Source organism: Epargyreus clarus, unplaced genomic scaffold, assembly GCF_041222505.1.
Source record: "Epargyreus clarus isolate Ecla_fem2 unplaced genomic scaffold, WU_Ecla_fem_2.2 ptg000036l, whole genome shotgun sequence".
Lineage (NCBI taxonomy): Eukaryota > Metazoa > Arthropoda > Insecta > Lepidoptera > Hesperiidae > Epargyreus > Epargyreus clarus.
Window position 1 is genome coordinate 2,453,146 of NW_027332241.1, and position 20,948 is coordinate 2,474,093.

The window sequence follows — 20,948 nt, forward strand, 5'->3', positions numbered from 1 at the left end:
GATATATGCAAAAGTAGCCGTATACTTGACTAACATGGAAAACCCACGGACCCAAACCGAATATGAAGATTCTTACACATTCAAAATATTCTTTTTTGAGTTCATGAACTTCTACTCTTCACTTATTTATATTGCTTTCTTTAAGGTAAATATCAAAGTTGTTACCACGGAATTAAGTTGCACGTAACACATGTAACACATAATATATTTATTTATTTTTTATTGTAACCAGCGCCATATAGTATAAATCAAATGATTACATGTGATATCGGTGTTGGATTTATAATGATATCACTAAAATGTTTTTTTTTTATGTCTACACCAACCCATTACTGTCCCACTGGGCACGGGTTTCCTCTCAGAATGAGAAGGATTAGGCCATAGTCCACCGCGCTGGACAAGTGCGTATTGGTAGACTTCACATACCTTTGAAAGTTTTTTTAATATTTCTCAAGTATGCAGGTTTCCTCACGATGGTTCCTTCACCGTTCAAGCAAGTGATAATTAATATCTAATACGCACATAACTTTAAAAATTCAGAGCTGCGCGCCTGGCATTTGAACCCCGGACCCCTCGACCAAGACGCCAAGTTTCTTAACCACTAGACTATGCTTACTTATTGCGTATTTTGATGTGAAACGTCTATAGCCGCACGTCAAACCGATTTCTGGCGTGGCGACGCATGCCGTGACGACGCCACGCTATACGATGGTATATATATATTATATACAGTCTATATGCAGTAGTGTGTACGGTGTGGCGACGCGTCGCCATGTGCAATCGACTATGTTTATTCAATAAATAGTCATCGTTATCTGGAAAAAAATCGTAATATTTTATTATATCATTATGACATATTTAGTTCCTATCACAATATGTTCTTTTCTGCATATTACTTTTACAAAATAATGTCGATGTTTCACATCTGCCAGGCGTCCCGTGACGGCTCACATTGTTTTTTATATAAATTTATTTATTTCAGGGCCGTTTTTACGATTACCCAGGGGATGATATAGCCCGAAAGTCTGAGTTCTTTAAACTGAAAGGCGACATCTGTGACCCGGCAGGCTGTTTATCAGAACTGTGTATACAGTTAGCCATTATCATGATTGGAAAGCAGTGCTTTAATAACTTCGTTGAGTTGGGATATCCGTAAGTTGGTCCTTTTGTAATATTTGAATATACAAGTTGGTAGAACTAGTGACTATGTGATTGGGGAAGATTGGGGGACCAACGCGATGGCAGATTCTACTCGTATCATGATTGTAAAGTATTTCTCGAGTTTCGATCAATCAGACGACAAACCAGTCGACCAGTTGATTAACCAATTGCTCGACTATCCAGTTAACTTATTGAACGACTAATCGAATATCAAACGAATATCAAACAAATCGAAATCTGACATTTCTAGTACGCAGTATCAAATGTCGATCTTCGGTAGGTACAAAACATTGGACAGATTCATTATTAATAAAGGACGATAAGCACTTACCTTAAATAATCGCTTGATATCACTTAACTGACGGCTCGACCAATTGCCTAATCGCTCGACCATCCCCTTAACCGATTGCTCAACTGGTCGACCAACCAATCTTACCTTCGTCGAATTCACCCAAATTAACAGTCGAGCGATAGATCGGGAGATCGGTCAAAAACAACCGTTCAACCAACCTCTCGACCAATCGCAAAACCGGTCGACCAACCAATCCTACCTAAGCCGAATCATCCAACCTACCCGTCGAGCGATTGATCGAGCGATTGATCCGTACCTTCCAGGAAGTTCCACAACTGGTGGCGTCAACGCTCCCACCGCGCGGTGACGCGGGACCCCAGCAAGCCGCACATGGCGTGGGAGCAGGACTACCACCTGCAGGACCCTGGCCGCCTGGCGCTCTTCGACGAGTACCTGGAGATGAGTGAGTCACATCATCACACACACACACGGCGTGGGAGCAGGACTACCACCTGCAGGACCCTGGCCGCCTGGCGCTCTTCGACGAGTACCTGGAGATGAGTGAGTCACATCATCACACACACACACGGCGTGGGAGCAGGACTACCACCTGCAGGACCCTGGCCGCCTGGCGCTCTTCGACGAGTACCTGGAGATGAGTGAGTCACATCATCACACACACACACGGCGTGGGAGCAGGACTACCACCTGCAGGACCCTGGCCGCCTGGCGCTCTTCGACGAGTACCTGGAGATGAGTGAGTCACATCATCACTCACTAGGGACTGAACACACAAACACATAAACGCACACAATGGGGATGGCGATCTGAGGTCTATTAATCGAAGAATCGATCTTTTGGACCAAAAAATCGATTATTAGAATCGATCTCTACTAATGGGTCAGTGAATCGATATTTCATCCTAGAAAATACTGACGAGCTATGTTTTCGCTATATCGATATAGAATATCGATTCTTCAGTGACACTTCAATTCGAATCGATTCAAGAAACAATCTTTTTCGGAAAGAATCGCCATCCTTAACACACAATACGCACTTGCATTGCATGGGGCCCTAAGTCATCACATTGTAATTAAATTTTACAAAATACGTCTGTATCATATCAGCTATATTAGACATTTTTCGCTCACGAATACGTGCTTTAGTGATTTAGGACTCGGGTCTCAGGACGTTTGGTCCTGAGACCTATTTTTCATGCACATATCAAAATAATAAATAAATATTTTTCCCCAGTCCTTCAATACGGCTTCGTGACTCTCTTCGTGGCGGCGTTTCCTCTGGCTCCTTTGTTTGCGCTGCTCAACAATATAGCTGAGATTCGACTGGACGCTTACAAGATGGTGACGCAAGCGAGGCGCCCTCTGGCGGAGCGGGTTGAGGATATTGGGGCGTGGTGAGTTTTAACATAGAAATAAAATGTTTAAGATACACAAAGAATGAAGAAGATGGTAGAACCCTTTGCGGTTCGACTGCAGCAGCACCAATCCATTCTGCCTCATAACAGCAGTGTTAAGCGCTGCTGTGTTGTGGTTTGAAGGGTGTGGTAAGGGAGGCATACTTTTCCGAGGCATTCCAGCTTAGTCCTCAGGGTTAGCGGCGCATCTCTGGCCGATCTCGGGTAGGAATATCTTATCCTATCTGAGGTTGATTACAGATGTCCATGGGCGGCAGTAACCACTTACCATCAGGTGGACTGCATACGTATCTGCTACTCCTATGTTATACAAAAAAAGTTACATGTAAAATATCAGAATTAAAATATATAAATTTTACTATTACGGCACACATATGAAGATCAATTTTGATCAATCCAATCTGACATTATGTATCTTTAACATTCTATTGTATATATATGTCATGAACAATAAGAAATTATTTTTCATTTTTTTATAATTCCGAGTTTATTAGCAAGCCTAATTTATTGTACTTTAATTATACACAATATTATTAGCAACAAGTATATTTAATATTTCGGCAAAGGAAGATCTCGCTGTGTTAGGTGGTCATGCCCAGGAAGCGGACATGCTTAGACAGTCTAAGTTCGAAACTTGTATATATACAACATGTTAAGAAAACGTGTAGCGCCATCTCTTGACGAGTAGCGGGAAGTCACCAATTTCTGATAATCTCTATTTTTATAGGTATGGTATCCTGAGAGGCATTACGTACGCGGCGGTAGTGTCGAACGCATTCGTGATAGCGTACACGAGTGACTTCATACCACGTATGGTTTACAAATATGTGTACTCGCCGGATAATACTCTGGCAGGATACATAGATCATTCGTTATCATGTAAGTATTTTACAAACCATTATTTAACTTGCATTTTTTTATTATATTAGCCTAGGAAACGAGCAAGCAGTTCATCCGATGGTAAGTGGCTACTGTCGCCCATGGAAAACTGTATTCAACTCAGATAGAATTATATTCCTACCTGAAGTCGGCCACAGATGAGCCGCTACCTCTGAGGACTAAGTTGAAACGCCTCGGAAAAGTATGTCTCCCTTACCACACCCTTCAAACCAGAACACAGCAGCGCTTAATACTGATGTTATGAGGTAGAAATAAGTGTGGCGGTGGTGCCGCCGGAGTCGAACACCTGATTGATTTGCTTTGTTTGTTCGTATGTATGTGAGGGTCATCTGGTAACTGAATTTTAAACCAGTGAACTCCAACCAATTGAGCTTAAACTTTTCATATATGTTTGGTTTGGATGATAATGCATGATTGGTTTAGTGACGTCATCATCGTCTAAATTCAATATGGCCGATGCCCCAAAATGGCGGACCATTACTTTTATGTATCCCATGATATGGGTATCAAGGGGTTTTCTGGGAAGTAAAAATAAATATATTTATTTAAAAACAAGCTTTCATTAGGACTAAAATTAAAATAATAATTTCATACGATTTGTTCTATCTATTTGTATAAATGCGAATGTGATTTTTGTTTGTTACACTTTTACAACTATATATAAAATAGGAGTGTCTGTTTTTAATATTTAAATAACCGCTTTTTACTACATGCATATGAATATGCATGCGGTACATATACCAAAATAAAACTTTTTTTTAAATTTTTGTCTGTCTGTGTGTTCTGGCTAATCTCTGAAATGACTGGACCTATTTTGACGGGACTTTTATTGTCAGGTAGCTGATGTAATAAGGAGTAACTTAGGCTACTTATATTTTAGAACTAGCTGTGCCACTTTCTTTTTAACGCGGGTGAAACCGCGGGGCACAGCTTGTAATAAATAAATGTTGATAATTATAATAGTCTGTAAGAAATAATTTTTTGAAGTAATTCATTTTATTCATCATCAACCCATTACTATCCCACTGCTGGGCACGAGTCTCCTCTCATAATGAGAAGGATTAGGCCATAGTCCACCGCGCTGGACAAGTGCGTATTGGTAGATTTCACATACATTTGAGTTTTATTTTATAAATCTCTCAGGTATGCAGGTTTCCTCACGATGTTTTCCTTCACCGTTTAGCAAGTGATAATTTATTTGTAATACGCACATAACTTTGAAAAAATCAGAGGTGCGTGCCTGGGATTTGAACCTCGGACCCTTCGATCGAGAGGCCGCGTTTCTTAACCACTAGACTCATTTTATTATTGATAATTAATTCTTCCAGTATTCAACACATCAGACTACCGTGAAGATTGGGGGGCGGATGAGAACGAAGTGGACCCCCCGACGTGTGCGTACCGGGGGTACCGCAACCCCCCCGACCACGCGGACCCCTACGGCCTGTCCCCCCACTACTGGCACGTGTTCGCGGCTAGATTGGCTTTCGTTGTTGTGTTTGAGGTAAGTATTTTTATTTTAAAAGTGGTTCTTTACCGGCGTTGTGCTTTTTGTGATGGGTAAAAATGTTAATCTGGCGTCAGGATCAAGAATCCCAATCGAAAATTCGTAAGAGAGCAAAGCAAACTCCAAAAATCAAGATGTCACCTGTGTCAGCATAGAAAAATATGTCAATAGGTGTCATCAGTTTCATGTTTTATTTATTATATTTTATTATTCAGGTTAGGTTTCGAAATTTTTCATTTCTGCCGGCACTCCCGGAGTGCAACCCATTTTTTATTCTAATATAGGAATAGCAGAGCATGCAGTTCACCTAATGGTAACAATGCGGGCGGCATTGTTGCATGGATATCTGTCATCAATCCCAGATAAGATTAGTTTCCTACTTGACTACCTGACTTGTTCCATCGGCCACAGATGCGCAGTTACCCCTGAGAACTAAGCTGGAATGCTTTAGAAACATATGTCTCCCTTACCACACCCTTCAAACCAGAACACAGCAGCGCTTAACTTAACTACTGTTATATTAGAAATAGGTGTGGTGGTTGAGCCACCAGAGTCGAACCACAGAGGGTTCTATCACCTTCAACGTCGTCCCACGCACCTATCTTACCACACCTATAGACCAGAACACAGCATCACATCCACAAAATCACCACTCTACAACACACTAAAATTATCAGTCACATTAGCTTTGGCTACTCGACACTAGATGGCGCTACATCCAACAAACGTTTCCAGCACGTGGTCTTCGGCCTCACGGGCCTGATGCAGCTATTCATCCCGGACGTGCCAACAGAGCTCCGCACGCAAATGCAGAGAGAGGCGCTGTTAGCTAAGGAAGCGAAGTATGAACACGGAAGACGGAGACTATCGACGGAGTATAGGCAGCTGATTACGCAGAAGAGTGATGGTGGAGGTTAGTGTGTTGGCAAGGTAAAATAATTAGAGATTTATTATTAAAATAATGAAAAAAAAAAAATCAATTTGGATGGGCCAAATTGAATAATATATTTTTTTTAAATCACTGACATACAAATATATATATAGTTTGTGGTTGAATATAGAACCTAATTTTTTAATCGGCAACAATACACCACCACCGACTCTTTACAGATATAGCATATGTCACTCGCTCATTCTTATAATTTTGATAAATCTAATGACATCTAATTATATTAATTATAATTATGTTATAATTTGTGAAACCGTTTCGGCCACAGGAAGTGAAAGTAGTAGGAAGTAAAAATGAGTGAAACATACGTAAGCTTAAAAATGTTACCCTCTACAATCGGGTTAGAAGTAGAAAATAAAATATGGATCTTGAGCACTACAGATCATTAGTTGAGACTTGGCCTCCTCGAGCCTCGAGCCTGGAGCCTTGGCCATACGAGGGTTCCTCTGATTTTGCGTCATAATTGTGAAAATCCGATCATAGAAGGGAGATCATAAAAACCGAACATAAGTTACACAAAAACGGCTTTGGTTTGAAAGACAATGCGGAATTAATTCAATCATGTCATTTTAAATCCAATATGGCGGACATCTCAAGATGGTCAACTATTTATGTACACCAACAACGTGGAAAGGTTTTCTGTAATGAATAGAGAAAACAAAATAATGTTACTAAAAAAATAAAAAATTGTTAATATAAATTTTATTATAGTATTAATATTTATTTTGATTAATACAATATGAATTGAATATTATTCAATATATATAATTCTACTTCTATAATTCTTTCTCTATAATTCTACTTCTAGAACGTTCTGGAGTCTCTGGACCATGGCGTCGCATGTCTAGAGCGTCGGACGGTTTGGACGCACACGTGGCGGTCGCACAGCGGCCATCTTCTCCACAGATAACACATTGACAGATGACAGATGACATTGACGTACGTCATCAGATGTTAACGGACCACAAAAGACGTAACCATAGACAAGGATGTTTTTTTTATTTGACTGAGATAATTTTTGATGCAACACTTAACTAATTAATGAGTCAAATAAGTTTTTAACGACTTATTAATATAAATGTCATGATTGTGTTATTTGAGAATTATAATGAATTTTTGACTGGTTATTTTTATAGTAACTTTATTTGTTTTTTTTTTTAATATTACATTATTATATATTTTTTAAGTTAAATCAGTCTCTATACTGTTTACTTGTTTTTCTACAAAAAATGACTTAAGTGTTTATTAAGTAATTTAATTTAAAGGAATATATCTGTGTATTTTGCTGTTCCTATTTATTCAAGGCTTTATTGTTAATAATAAGGGTTTCAAATTATTCTATCATCGACAAGTTATTATTCATTACTTTAATACGTAAGTTGGGGTCCAAATCTTAATAAGTGGGACTAGCACCACTTTCGTGCTTTTTATGGGACGTATAAGCAATGGCGTGAGTATCTTATAAGTCAAATCAAAGTTAGTTAAGGTGTTTAAACGTGAGCATCTAGCGCCATCAGTATCGAGTAGTGGAATAACGCCGCATAGGATACGTACTATCTATTTCTAGTAGTAATTTTACATTTACTGTGAATGTCCAAAGCTAAATGTGATATTAGGTATTTGTATTTCAATATTTAAATATTTATTTAGTTATAAGTGCACGGTCTGTGTTGAATCTCTTATGAAATATTGTAATGTGTTACAATACCTACTCATCGAATTAATAAAATATTTGTTGTTGTATCTTTTTGTTTTATTTTCCTTTTCAATACTATTATATTGTTATAAGACTATAGAATTATATATTTCTATACAAAAGAAAAGTATTTCTAATACAGAAAAAGTTACAAATATTTATTTAAGATGAAAACAAAAGAAAATATTGAAGTAAGGGGTAAAAGCAGTGGCACTTTGCCCATTTCGCTGATTCGGGGTTCGAGTCCCCGGCAAACAACTAATTTCTCTATTTTTATTAAAATAGAAAACGATATTTTGATCCACATGAATATTAATTTTCAAAAAGTAAATACAATTTGAAACATACTATGTACGTTCTTACGGTTATGATTACACTGAGATTAAATTTTAAGCCCTAGAATAGAATTTTAAGCTCCTCTACTTTATTAAAATCCATATCATACCTCAAGATTGCTGTAATAAGGAAAAAAAATATATATTTACCATTCTGTTTGACGTAAGTTTGAACTACTCGCCACTAGATGGCGTTACGAGTTATTAATGTCAATACAAGATTTAGTTCATAGATAGAATAAAATCATTGTTTACAATTGCGGCATCATTACAACAGCCATTTGACATATGAACTGAGATAAATTAACTAATTTCCTTAAGTTTTACAATCACGTTATCACAGAATGAAGCGACACAAATGTAATGGCTAATAAAATATTCTTTACAATCTTATTTTAAGGATTTTATTTTATTGTTATCTTAACTACGTAATTGTATGAAAATGTGATAATATTGTCATTATTTAAACCGATTCGAATAATATTTCATAATTAATTATTTTGGTATTTTTTTGTTTAAAAAATATGATTACGGCATTTGCTACTTCTATATTATAAAAAAAGTAAAACTTAGTACATATCAAAATGATGATTATGAGAAAAAAATGATGTAGGAATGAATGGGTTGATTAAGCCATATGTAATCAAATTGATATAAAAATTTCATCTATTTTTCAGTTGGGGATATCTATGCCTAGATACTAAACATCAGATGGACTGCATGAGTGCTTGAATTGCAATAATAAAAAAAAACTTGAAATTTTATTTATGATTAAGTACTTAATAGGGTCCTGTTGTATCCTTAAGGTTCAGACTAACAATAATAAAGGAAGTAGATAGGTATAGTCCGCGTAAAACTGCTAGTCCGCTCTGAATATAGAAATGTATCGCGTCGCCATAGCAAATTGTATGACTACACCCGTTTGCAACTTCAGAGCGGACTAGCAGGTTGGCGCGGACCATAGGTACCTACTTTGTTTTTTATTTCAACTTTATAAGATGAGCAATATGATTAAATGTAGTCTGAGTAGCCACTTAACCTTTACCTACTGTTTAGACTGTTTGTCCACTGCACCGTCACCGAGCCGATACCGAGAACGAGATTATTTCGGGCCGATTCTAATTATGTCGTGACGGCGATAGTTTGTCCACTGCGACCGATATCGGTGGTTTATTTTGTTCCAGCTGTCACTTGTGAGACGGCTGTGTATGGACAAGTTCCAATGTGTTTTACATTGCCGGCTCATCGGCCCGTCAAAAACTCGGTGCCGATCTAGCGGTCACGCCGATCTACTCGGAATATCGGCGGCCGGGATGACAGTGCTCGGGTGACGGACGTTCGGTCATCGGTGGGCAAGCTGCTATAGTAAATGTATGTACGCTACTTCGGCGCCGTCAGTAATTATCGGTATCGGCTCGGTATCGGTAGTTGGTGGACAAACAGCGTAATGATTATAAAAAACATGTTTTTTCCAATTACGTGAATATGTTGTTATAATCGGATTTTCCTGTAAAGATTTTGAATATTGCTTTTTATGTACCCGATTACAATTTAATGTTACGAGTATGTTCATATCGACTTATTAGGGACTAGCTGTGTCCCGCGGTTTCACCCGCGTTAAAAAGAAACAGGGGCACAGCTAGTTCTAAAATATAAGTAGCTTAAGTTACTCCTTATTACATCAGCTACCTGCCAATAAAAGTCCCGTCAAAATTCGTCCAGCCATTTCAGAGATTAGCCAGAACAAACAGACCGACAAACAGACAAAAAATGTTATTTTGGTGTATGTAGTAACAAGCGGTTATTGCAATATTAAAAAACAGACACTCCAATTTTATTTATATGTATAGATTTGTACTGAATTTTAAAGCTAGAACTGTTTCACGGAGGTAATCTCGCCACACCTATTTCTGCTATATTATAGCAATTGCTATATTATATTGCTATATTATAGCAATGTTAATCGTTGCTGTGTGGGCCTCGTGTAAGGGTGTGGCCCTTCAAAACAAAACAAACATAAGGGAAACATACTTACCCGTGGGGTTCCAGTTTATAATAACAATAATCATTTATTTCAGAATTAGATTCCATATTATATAAAATTAAAATCAATTACAAATGAAATGAAATGAAATGAAATGAAATGAAATGAAATGAAATGAAATGAAATGAAATGAAATGAAATGAAATGAAATGAAATGAAATGAAACGAAACGAAACGAAATGAAATGAAATGACTAAGTACTAACTAAGTACTACTTTGGCCACAATTTTGGACTTAATCTTATCTGGGGTTGATTACAGATGTCCGTACGGCAGTAGCCAGTTACCACCAGGGAATGTTAATTTGCGTCGATATTATATAAAAAACTAGCTGACCCGGCAAACGTAGTGGTGCCATATAAATAAAAAATAAAAAAATGTTAAGGATGAACAACCCTTATCACTTACGGGTATAAAAATAGATAGTAACCGATTCTCAGACCTACTGAATATGCATATGAAATTTGGTGAAAATCGATAAATCCGTTTCGGAGGAGTACGGTAACTAACATTGTGACTCGAGAATTTTATATATAAGATATACATTGTTACTATTCTAACTAGTTTTGAAACACCAATGGAAAAGTTATTAATAAATATAGTTTCTAATGGGTTTTGTAATTGATGAGTTACGTCTTGGTATAGGGTGGGAATTTCCGGTCTAGATAAGGGTAGGTCGGGGTAAGGGTATTTTTCCCATGCTTTTATTACTTGACAACAAAAGCAGTGGTAGCCTAGTTGTTAAAAACTCGGCCATTTATCGAGGGATCCGAGGTTCAAATCACAGACACCTCTGATTAAAATTATGTGCGTATTAGAAACTAGCTGACCCGGCAAATTTTGTACCGCCTCAAAATCTATTTATCAAATATAATTCATATAAAATATAGCCTATGTTACTCGTGGATAATGTAGCTTTCGAATGGTGAAAGAATTTTTAAAATCGGTCCAGTAGTTTTTGAATCTATTCATTACAATCAAACAAACAAACAAAGTTTTCTTCTTTATAATATTAGTGTAGATTAATTATCACTTGCTAAAACGATGAAAAAAACCATCGTGAGGAACCCTGCATACTTGATAAATCTTAAAAAAATAGTTTTCCAAGATATGTGAACTACCAATTCTCACTTGGCCAGCGCGATGAATTATGGCCTATCCTTCTCATCCTGAGAGCTACTCTCAGGATGAGAAGGATAGGCCTGTCTTACTGCTGGGCACAGGTCTACACCTGTGCCCAGCAGTAAGACAGTAATGGGTCGATGGAGATGATTAACTTGACCTGTATGATGTATCTGTGATGTAGAAGAATCTTTGAACTCGATTTAAGATTATTTTATACGAGCTTTTGCCCGCGGCTTCGCTCGCGTTTCGAAGTAATATTTTCATCCCCTATTTATCCCCTTGGGGGTAGAATTGCTCAAAATCCTTTCTTAGCGGATGCTTGCATCATAACATCTACCTGCATGCCAAATTTCAGCCCGATCCGTCCAGTGGTTTGGACTGTGCGTTAATAGATCACCATGTCAGTGAGTCCCCTTTGAGTTATTAGAAGAATAAATGATTGACAAGGTGCAAGCCGCGAGTAATGCTAGTAAGCACATAACTTTGAAGAATGCGTGTTTTCCTGGAATTCAAACCTTGGACCTCTGAATTGAGGACTCCTTTTTAACCACTCTCATCTGGGTAAAATGAGCATTGAATGAATGTCGAATACTTGAACGTCAGATATGATAGGGAATCGGAAGTTGTGATACCGATGTGATATCGCTGTACGGACGTTGCATACGACCCTATTTCTGTTATAACAGCAGTGTTAAGCGCTGCTGTATTCTGATTTGAAGTGTGGTAAGGGAGACATACTTTTCCGAGGCGTTCCAGCTTAGTCCTCAGGGGTAGCGGCGCATCTAAAACAGAAACATTAATTCTCATAAATAGTATTTTCTTTTTTTATAATATAGAAGTAGCTGGTGAGCATGCAGTTAACCTGATGGTAAGCTACTGCCGCCCATGGACATCAGTAATCAACATAAGATAAAGATTTTCTACCTGAGGTCGACCACAGATGCACCGCATACCATGAGAATTAAGCTGGAATGCCTCAAAATGTATGTCTCTCTTACCACATCCTTCAAACCAGAACACAGCAGCGCTTAACACTGTTGTTATTAGGTAGAAATTGATGTGACGGTGGTGCCACCGGAGTCGAACCACAAAGAGTTTTACCACCATTATTTTTTGATGACCTCAAAATAAACATTTCTTGATGTTGGTATTTTTTTATTATTTTTTTCAACCCAAGTTCAGTTTTTAACGTTACTCACACAAGTTCAGGCCACAAACCTAATCCAGATATTAAATCTAGTTAGATCTAGCTTAAAACGCAGGAAACCTCAATTGTACTTACGACACGACGTAATTAGGCCGACGACCTGTCGCAGCCGTGAATATACTCAATTGTAAAGATTGGTACACGACGAACGAAATAATAGACTTAATTTATATTTTGTTAACAGTGATAGATACTTAACTGTAAAACATTAAATTAAATCCTAAGTAAAAAAAATAGATAGTATAGTGGTTAAAAACCTCAGCCTCTTGATCGCGGGGTCCGAGATCCAAATCCCAGGCACCTCTGGTTTTGAAAGTTATTTCCATATTATAAATTAATTATCATTTGCTTAAACGGTGAAGGAAAACGTGAGAACACCTACAATCCTACATACCTGAGAAATCTTAACAGTTTACAAATATAATAATATGTGAAGTCTACCAATTTGCACTTGACCAGCGCGGTGGACTATGGTTTAATCCTTCTCTGACAGGACTGACCGTGCCCAGCGGTGGGACTATTGTCCCACCGCTGGGCACGGGTTGATGATGATGATTTGGGTTGATGATGATTTTTGGAGAAAAACATGGTTTGCCGTGTTTAGAAAATGGGTGCTAAGGTAAAGTAGGGATTTAAAGTTTGTATTATTTCATGTTCTGATATAGGTATATTGCACGCGTAAGAAGTTGCTGGTAAAAGCTGAAAAGAAACCGCTGGATCGATTTTGACGGGATTCTTCTTGGCTTTCTTCTTGGCTGGCTTCTTGACGCAGTAACTGGTTGATGACGATAGTACTTGTAATGCGGCCTGGCTATCAAAGATCGAAAATAGACAACCAATTCGTAATTCGAAGGTGGTAGAACCCTCTATCGTTAGACTCCGGCGGAACACCGCCACACCTATTACTGCCTAATAACAGCAGTGTTAAGTGCTGCTGTGTTCAGGTTTGTAGGGTGTGGTAAGGGAGACATACTTTTGGGAGGCGGGATACTTAGTCCTCAGAGGTAACGGCTCAATTGTGGCCTACTTCAGGTAGAAATATCTCCTATTTGGAGTTGGTTACAGATGTCCATGGGCGGCAGTAGCCACTTACCATCAGGTGGACTGCATGCTCGTCTGCTACTCCTATGTTATAACAAGAAACCCGCCTATGACGGTGGCGTCTCCAGAGTTGATCCACGAAGGGTTCTACCTTTAGGGATAAATAAAACTAATTGCATTATTTTTTAAGGTAATAATAACAAATCGTTAAACATTTTGTTATTTTGTACGCTGTCTGTCATTTTCTGTTAATCTCTGACGCATAGTGCCAATGTGTGTGGTATGCTGACCACAGAACTACATACACTTAGAAATGGCTTTAATACTTAGTACATTTTACATACCTATAGGACACAATAAGTAATGAAATATATTTTTTTTATGGTACTGTGGCGACCTCCCGCTACTCGACAAGAGATGGCGCCACGAGTATTCTGAATCACGCTATCGAAGTTTTCTAAATATCTGGCATATATACAAGTTCCGAACTGAGACTGTTGGAGCACGGCCGCTCCCCGGGCACGATCACCTAGCCCGGCGGGAGATCTCCATTTGCCAAAGTGGTGACCCCTGACAAGAATACGTCCCTTCTGACCCTCATCGATGGTGGCAACCTTACTCCCTGGATGGACTGCAATCTCACAGCATCCGTTCAGCGGCTCATCAGGTGCATCGCAGTGCATTATGAAAAAAACACTTCCTGTGCCTGGTCCAGCTGCTCTCCGCGACTGCCCGGACGGCTCGAGTACCCCAGCTCGCCGTCTCTCTCCGCCCCAACTTTGAGGCCTCGGTTCGTCCTCACATCTCGACTCACCGCAGACAGAGTGCGTTCCGAGGCGCTTGCGACCTGGACGAAGACTTCACTGACTACAACGGATCTCGACCTCCGGTACTTCACGGACGGCTTGAGTAGCCATTACTCGCCCTCCACACTTCGCTCCAACCTCAAGGCCTTGGTTTTCCCTCACATCTCAACTCACCGCAGACAGAGGGCGTTCCGGGGCTCTTGTAAGCTAGGCGAAGATTTACCGAAGTACGGAGTACTGAAGATATCGACCTCCGGTCTGAGCAGGGGGTGATGTGGCGACCTCCCGCTACTCGACAAGAGATGGCGCCACGAGTATTCTGAATCACGCTATCGAAGTTTTCTAAATATCTGGCATATATACAAGTTCCGAACTGAGACTGTTGGAGCACGGCCGCTCCCCGGGCATGATCACCTAGCCCGGCGGGAGATCTCCCTTTGCCAAAGTACGGTACCCAACTATTAACATAACCTATTTGCAGGTGGTAGAACCCTTTGTCGACTCCGGCGGCACCACCGCCACACCTATTTCTACCTAATAACAGCAGTGTTACGCGCTGCCGTGTTCCGGTTTGAAGCGTGTGGTAAGGGAGACAGACTTTTCCGAGGCGTTCCAGCGTAGTCCTCAGGGGTAGCGGCGCATCTGTGGCCGACCTCAGGTAGGAATATCTAATCCTATCTGGGGTTGATTACAGATGTCCATGGGCGGCAGCAGCCACTTACCAGTAGGTGGACTATATGCTCGTCTGCTACTCCTATATTATTAAAACAAAACCCTATTACTGAGTCTCCGCTGTTTGTCCGTCTGTCACAGGAACTCACTTGAACTGTAGTAGATATGGGTAGACACTTAATTTTTTACAGAGTATGTATGGTATATCAAAAATACTATAAACTGCAGCCACCGTTGTGCATCCTCTGTAAAAATTTCAAGTGTCTATCTATTACGGTTCCGGAGATATAGCCCTGTGACAGACGGACAGACAGCGAAGTTTTAGTAATAGGGTTTCGTTTTTACCCTTTATGTACGGAACCCTAAAAAAGAACCCTTTCATTCCCTTCAAATACCTTCTATCTATTCAATGTGTCTTGAACACAAATAATACGATCCTAACCGACACCGGAAGACTCCAATTTAACTGCGATCATAAGTGCATATTATGTCACCTACTCCGTCTCTTATATACATTTATCGTTCTACAATATATGCGTTTAATCCCACTGCTATCTTCTAAATGGGAGCAGACTAGAGAATTCTATACAACTTTAAGTTCTTCGATCAACAATACCAACAGATCGAAGTTTAAGTTATATAGCTTTCTGGCTGGGCAACGTGTCTCGTATTATAAGTGGGGAAGGCTGGGGAATTCTCTAATTTTTTTTCAATTGATACGTCATTTTTTCGTTATCTTTTGAACACTTTTTAAGAATTCGCCGCTGCTATTCTTTTATTTTTAGCCCTTACCGAAAAGGTAAAAACGGAACCCTATTACTAAGCCTCCGCTGTCTGTCCGTCTGTCTGTCACAGGGCTCTATCTCTGGAACCGTAATTGATAGATACTTGAAATTTTACAATATAGTGTAATGGTGACCGCTATAACAACAAATGTTATTTTTTTTTATAATAATATAGGAGTAGCAGACGAGCATGCAGTCCACCTGATGGTAAGTGGCTACTGCCGCCCATGGACATCTGTAATCAACCCGAGATAGAATTAGATATTCCTACCTGAGGTCGGCCACAGATGCGCCGCTACCCCTGAGGACTAAGCTGGAACGCCTCGGAAAAGTAGGTCTCCCTTACCACACCAAAAATAAAAAATATTAAAACAAAATGGGGGTCGCTATACAAGAAACTGGTATTTTTTGTACAATTCATTAATTCTATGGCTGCTATGATAACGAATACTAAAAATTAAAAACAAATAATAATTTGGTGGTACGGAACCCTCTGTATACGAGTTCTACTCGCTCTTGTCCATTTTTTTAGTAAAACGGGGTTGATTGCAAGCAATAATAAATCTTATCTCCACTAAATTACACTTTAATATGTTTTCAAAACGCACCAAATATATTTCAATGTGACTATTTGTACAGGTACTGGACTAATAAATTATATTTATTCGTACATTTAAATATTCAATTTTTTTTTTAATATATTTATTCGTACATTTATTCAATTTTTTTTCTTTAAACAATGTGACAAATTCAATTTTTTTTTTAAATATATTTATTCGTACATTTGATTCAATTGGTTAGGTTAGGTTAGGTTTTTTTTTTTTATTTATTTTATTTTTTTACTTTAAACCTCCGGCATATAGGGGTTACGTTAGGTTAGGTTAGGTTAGGTTAGGTTTCAAAAAAAAAATTTTTTTTTTTGTAGTTTTTTTTCTCAAAATCTACCGGTTCGAATCGAATCGGATAATAATAAATTGTTTGTCCAGTACCCGTATTAATAATTATAAATTATTCGTACGGTAACCGTATTAATAATTATAAATTGTTCGTACAGTACCTGTATTAATAGACTCAGCCAATATATTTACCCGACTAGAGCGAAGTAAAAAGGAGAGTTATGATTTTTGACCGGTATTTATGAATGTATTTTGAAGGTGGTAGAACCCTTTGTGGTTCGACTCCGGCGGCACCACCGCCACACCTATGTCTACCTAATAACAGCAGTGTTAGGCGCTGCTGTGTTCTGGTTTGAAGGGTGTGGTAAGGGAGACAGACTTTTCCGAGGCGTTCCAGCTTAGTCCTCAGGGGTAGCGGCGCATCTGTAGCCGATCTCAGGTAGGAATATCTAATCCTATCTGGGGTTGATTACAGATGTCCATGGGCGGCAGTATCCACTTACCATCAGGTGGACTGCATGCTCGTCTGCTACTCTTATATTATAAAAAAAAATGTATGTATGGATATGTAATGGAATGGAATGGATGTATGTATGGATGGTACGGATGTTTGTATCTGCCATCTTGTCCTAAGTAAAAGTGTAAAACCTTCAGAATTAACTGCCATTACTCTAAACATCACTAAATATCTGAATATTTGATATCTTTAGACATTTTAGACGACTATTCAGGACCGGATTTAAGGGAGGGCAACCGGGGCGGCCGCCCCGGGGCCTCCACACAAGAGGGGCCCCACAATAGAGACGTCGGATTTTTTTTTAATTCTACTAGTAAAGACTAGTAAAAAAATATATCTTTTCCTTTAATATATTTTTCGCTGTTTTACCTTTGTCTACAGTACTTTGTACAAACATGAATACTAGAAGAATCTACCTGCGTTTCACAATAAAATATTTATTGAAAAACTCAATTGAAAAAAATGTTCAAAATGAACAATTCGGAAAATAATTTGGGGCCAGGGTCTCCGCTCCTTTGTTGCTCCAAGGCCTCTAGACATCTAAATTCGGCCCTGCGACTATTTCTACCTTATATGATTTGAAGTAGGTACTTTTTAACTTTTTCCAATATTTCTTCCGAAAAGCATCAAATCAATTAACAATAATGAGAATAGGAACGGACGCACTGATATAACAGAACAATTAGTGAATGATTTTAACTTGAAACAAAGTTATAACGCTTATCGGAAGGGTCAGACAACCTTATCAGCAAACCTAAACAGATTGTAACCCTTTAGAAATAAATAAACACATCTGTCAGTATTCTCAAATTCTCAATAGTTATTTTAGCCATATTTGATTTTTTAAATATAGGAGTAATAGAACATGCAGTCCACCTGATGGTAAGAGGCTACTGTCGTACGGACATCTGTAATCAACCCCAGATAGGATTAAATTCCTGCCTGTTGGCCACAGATGCGCCGCTACCCCTGAGGACTAAGCTCGCCACGGAAAAGTATGTCTCCCTTACCACACCCTTCAAACCAGAACACAGCAGCGCTTAACGCTGTTATGTGTCTGAAATAGGTGTGGCGGTGGTGCCGCTGGAGTCGAACCACAAAGAGATAGAAGATTTTTCTGTAAGTGCCATAAACTAAAGCATAATGAAAATTATGAAAATTCTATGGAAAAAACCCCTGCATTGACACGCGACGCCACGTTAAGAAGCTTGTGTATCTAAATAATAATATCATGGTCACGATTGTTCCCTAAATAATAAATAGACGGGGTCATGACCCGTGTCGAAACTTGTCTGGCGGGAGTTTCGCGCTACTCGATAACAGATGGCAGCACATGTATCTCGTATTCTGAATCACGTTGACGAAATTTTTGAGTTTGTAAGTAGCGAATGTTATTTGAAGTGAAAACTTCTTTGGCGGCGTTGTGCACTTTTGTGATGGGTAAAAAATGTTAAACTCGCGTCACGACACGTGGCCTGATCGAAAATTCGTAAGACGGCAAAGCTACTGCAAAAGTCAAGATGTCATCCGGTGTCAGTGAAAAAATATGTCAATGGGCGTCAGTTTCATTTTTTATTTATTATATTTTATTATTCAAGTTAGGTTTCGAAAGTTTTCACTTGGGTCGGCACTGCCGGAGTGCAACCCGTAGATTTTTTTATAACTTTGGAGTAGCAAGCAAGCATGTAGTCCATCTGATAAGTGGCACCGTCTCACGCAATCCACGCCACACACACACACACACACACACACACAACACACACACGAACTCGCACATATATACACACAAACATATTTAAATTATTTTCGTTTCAATGTCTGTTTATGTAAGTGATATATTACTCGAAAATGGGAGAAGACGCTGGTTCCTGAAACACAGTTTCGACTAACTCAGGAGCCAGAGGCTTCAAACTTCTAAAATGTTTTTACAGTTTTTGTGTCAATAACTTTATTATTGTTATTATTACTGTCGAGTTGATTAAGGGGGTCGTAAGGAAGAAACTTATACAGAGGCATTCCTACTTAGTCCTTTGAGGTATCAACATATCTGTGGTCTACCTTATATAGGACTCTTGTCTTAGGGTCACATATGTCGATACGGTAGTATAGTCCGCGTAAAACTGCTAGTCCGCTCTGAATATAGAAATGAATCGCGTCGCCATAGCAAATTGTATGACTACACCTCCTCGCAGCAACTTCAGAGCGGACCAGCAGTTTGCCGGGGGTTATACCTGAAATTAGTTACAGATGAGTAACTCCTGACGACTAAACTGAAACGCCTCGGATAAGTATATCTCCCTTACCACACACAAATAAGGCAGTCTGACCTAAAGTCGATCACGTTGCCCTGTAGGACTAAATTGTAACGCCTCATGCTCAAGTTTACCCATTAGGAGTCTATCGTTTATAACGTCTATGTAATTCGTTTTCTTTGTATTGAAATGTTAATGACATTTACATAAACACACGTTCAAAGTAAATAGAATACTAATCATTCTATTAATTTGATACATTCTACAATATCCATTACTGTCCCACTGCTGGGCACGGTTCAGATAGGATTACAGTTCTATCTTAACAGTTGACCTTAGATTTTCTATAATATTGAAGTTAACGAGCATGCAGTCCAACTGATGGTACGTGGCTACTGCCGCCCATGGACATCTGTAATCAACCCCAGATAATATTAGATTTCTACCTGAGATCAACCATAAATTCGCCGCTCCCCTTGAGGACTAAGTTGGAACGCCTCGGAAAAGTATGTCTCCCTTACCACACCCTTCAAACCAGAACACAGCAGCGCTACACTGCTGTTATAACAGAAATAGGTGTGGCGGTGATGCCGCCGGTTTCGAACCACAAATGGTTCTACTACAAGTTGAACACGGAGAATTTTAAAATAAAAAAATATACACCATGGCACCACCACTAGATTATTTCTGCCTAATAGTAATAACAGCAGTTTTAACCACTGCTTTTATACTTAGGCGCATCTGTGGCCGACCTCAGCTAAGAATCTAATCTTATCCAGGATTGACTACAGATGACCATACAGCAGAAGCCACTTACCATCAGGTGGACTGCATGCTCGTCTACTTCTCTTTTTATACAGGTAATAATTGACTAAACTTTTTATAAAGGTTTATAAAAGTATTGATTGATCAATACCTTTATAAAGGTTTTATAAAGGTATTGATGAAATTTTTTACTAAAAATAAATGAACGACAAATGCTTATATGAATTACAAATTAAATTTAATTAATGATTACAATTGATTATTCGACATTGGACTTATTATAACTAAGTGCCGTTGTGTCCCTTGAATAGTATTATGAATGAAATAGTTAAAATAATTGGCTAAGTGCGAAACGAGCTCGCACATGGTGGGTTCCGTACCACCAAATATTCCTATTTTATTTTTAGTATTTGTTATTTTTTGTATCATAACAGTACATGAATTTTTTCTTCATATTCATGTAGTAATTTATTTTAAATGTATTTACTTCTTATCTATTTATATCTTATTTCTTTTTTTCTCTCTCTTTCTCTCATTCTTTCTTTTTTATGTTCTCCTTTCTCC

General features: G+C 38.7%; 1 protein-coding gene across 1 annotated transcript in view; it reads left to right on the forward strand.

The window, feature by feature from the left end:
• Positions 1-7,987, forward strand: part of LOC140756797 (anoctamin-4) — a 50,781-nt gene extending 42,794 nt beyond the window's left edge. The window contains exons 18-25 of the mRNA XM_073092334.1: positions 2-145; positions 983-1,152; positions 1,777-1,916; positions 2,708-2,867; positions 3,616-3,767; positions 5,117-5,292; positions 6,031-6,208; positions 7,053-7,987. Coding sequence (XP_072948435.1) covers positions 2-145; positions 983-1,152; positions 1,777-1,916; positions 2,708-2,867; positions 3,616-3,767; positions 5,117-5,292; positions 6,031-6,208; positions 7,053-7,162 — 1,230 coding nt within the window. The 3' untranslated portion in view covers positions 7,163-7,987. The remainder of the gene's footprint in view (position 1; positions 146-982; positions 1,153-1,776; positions 1,917-2,707; positions 2,868-3,615; positions 3,768-5,116; positions 5,293-6,030; positions 6,209-7,052) is intronic.
• The last annotated feature ends 12,961 nt before the right edge of the window (positions 7,988-20,948 follow it).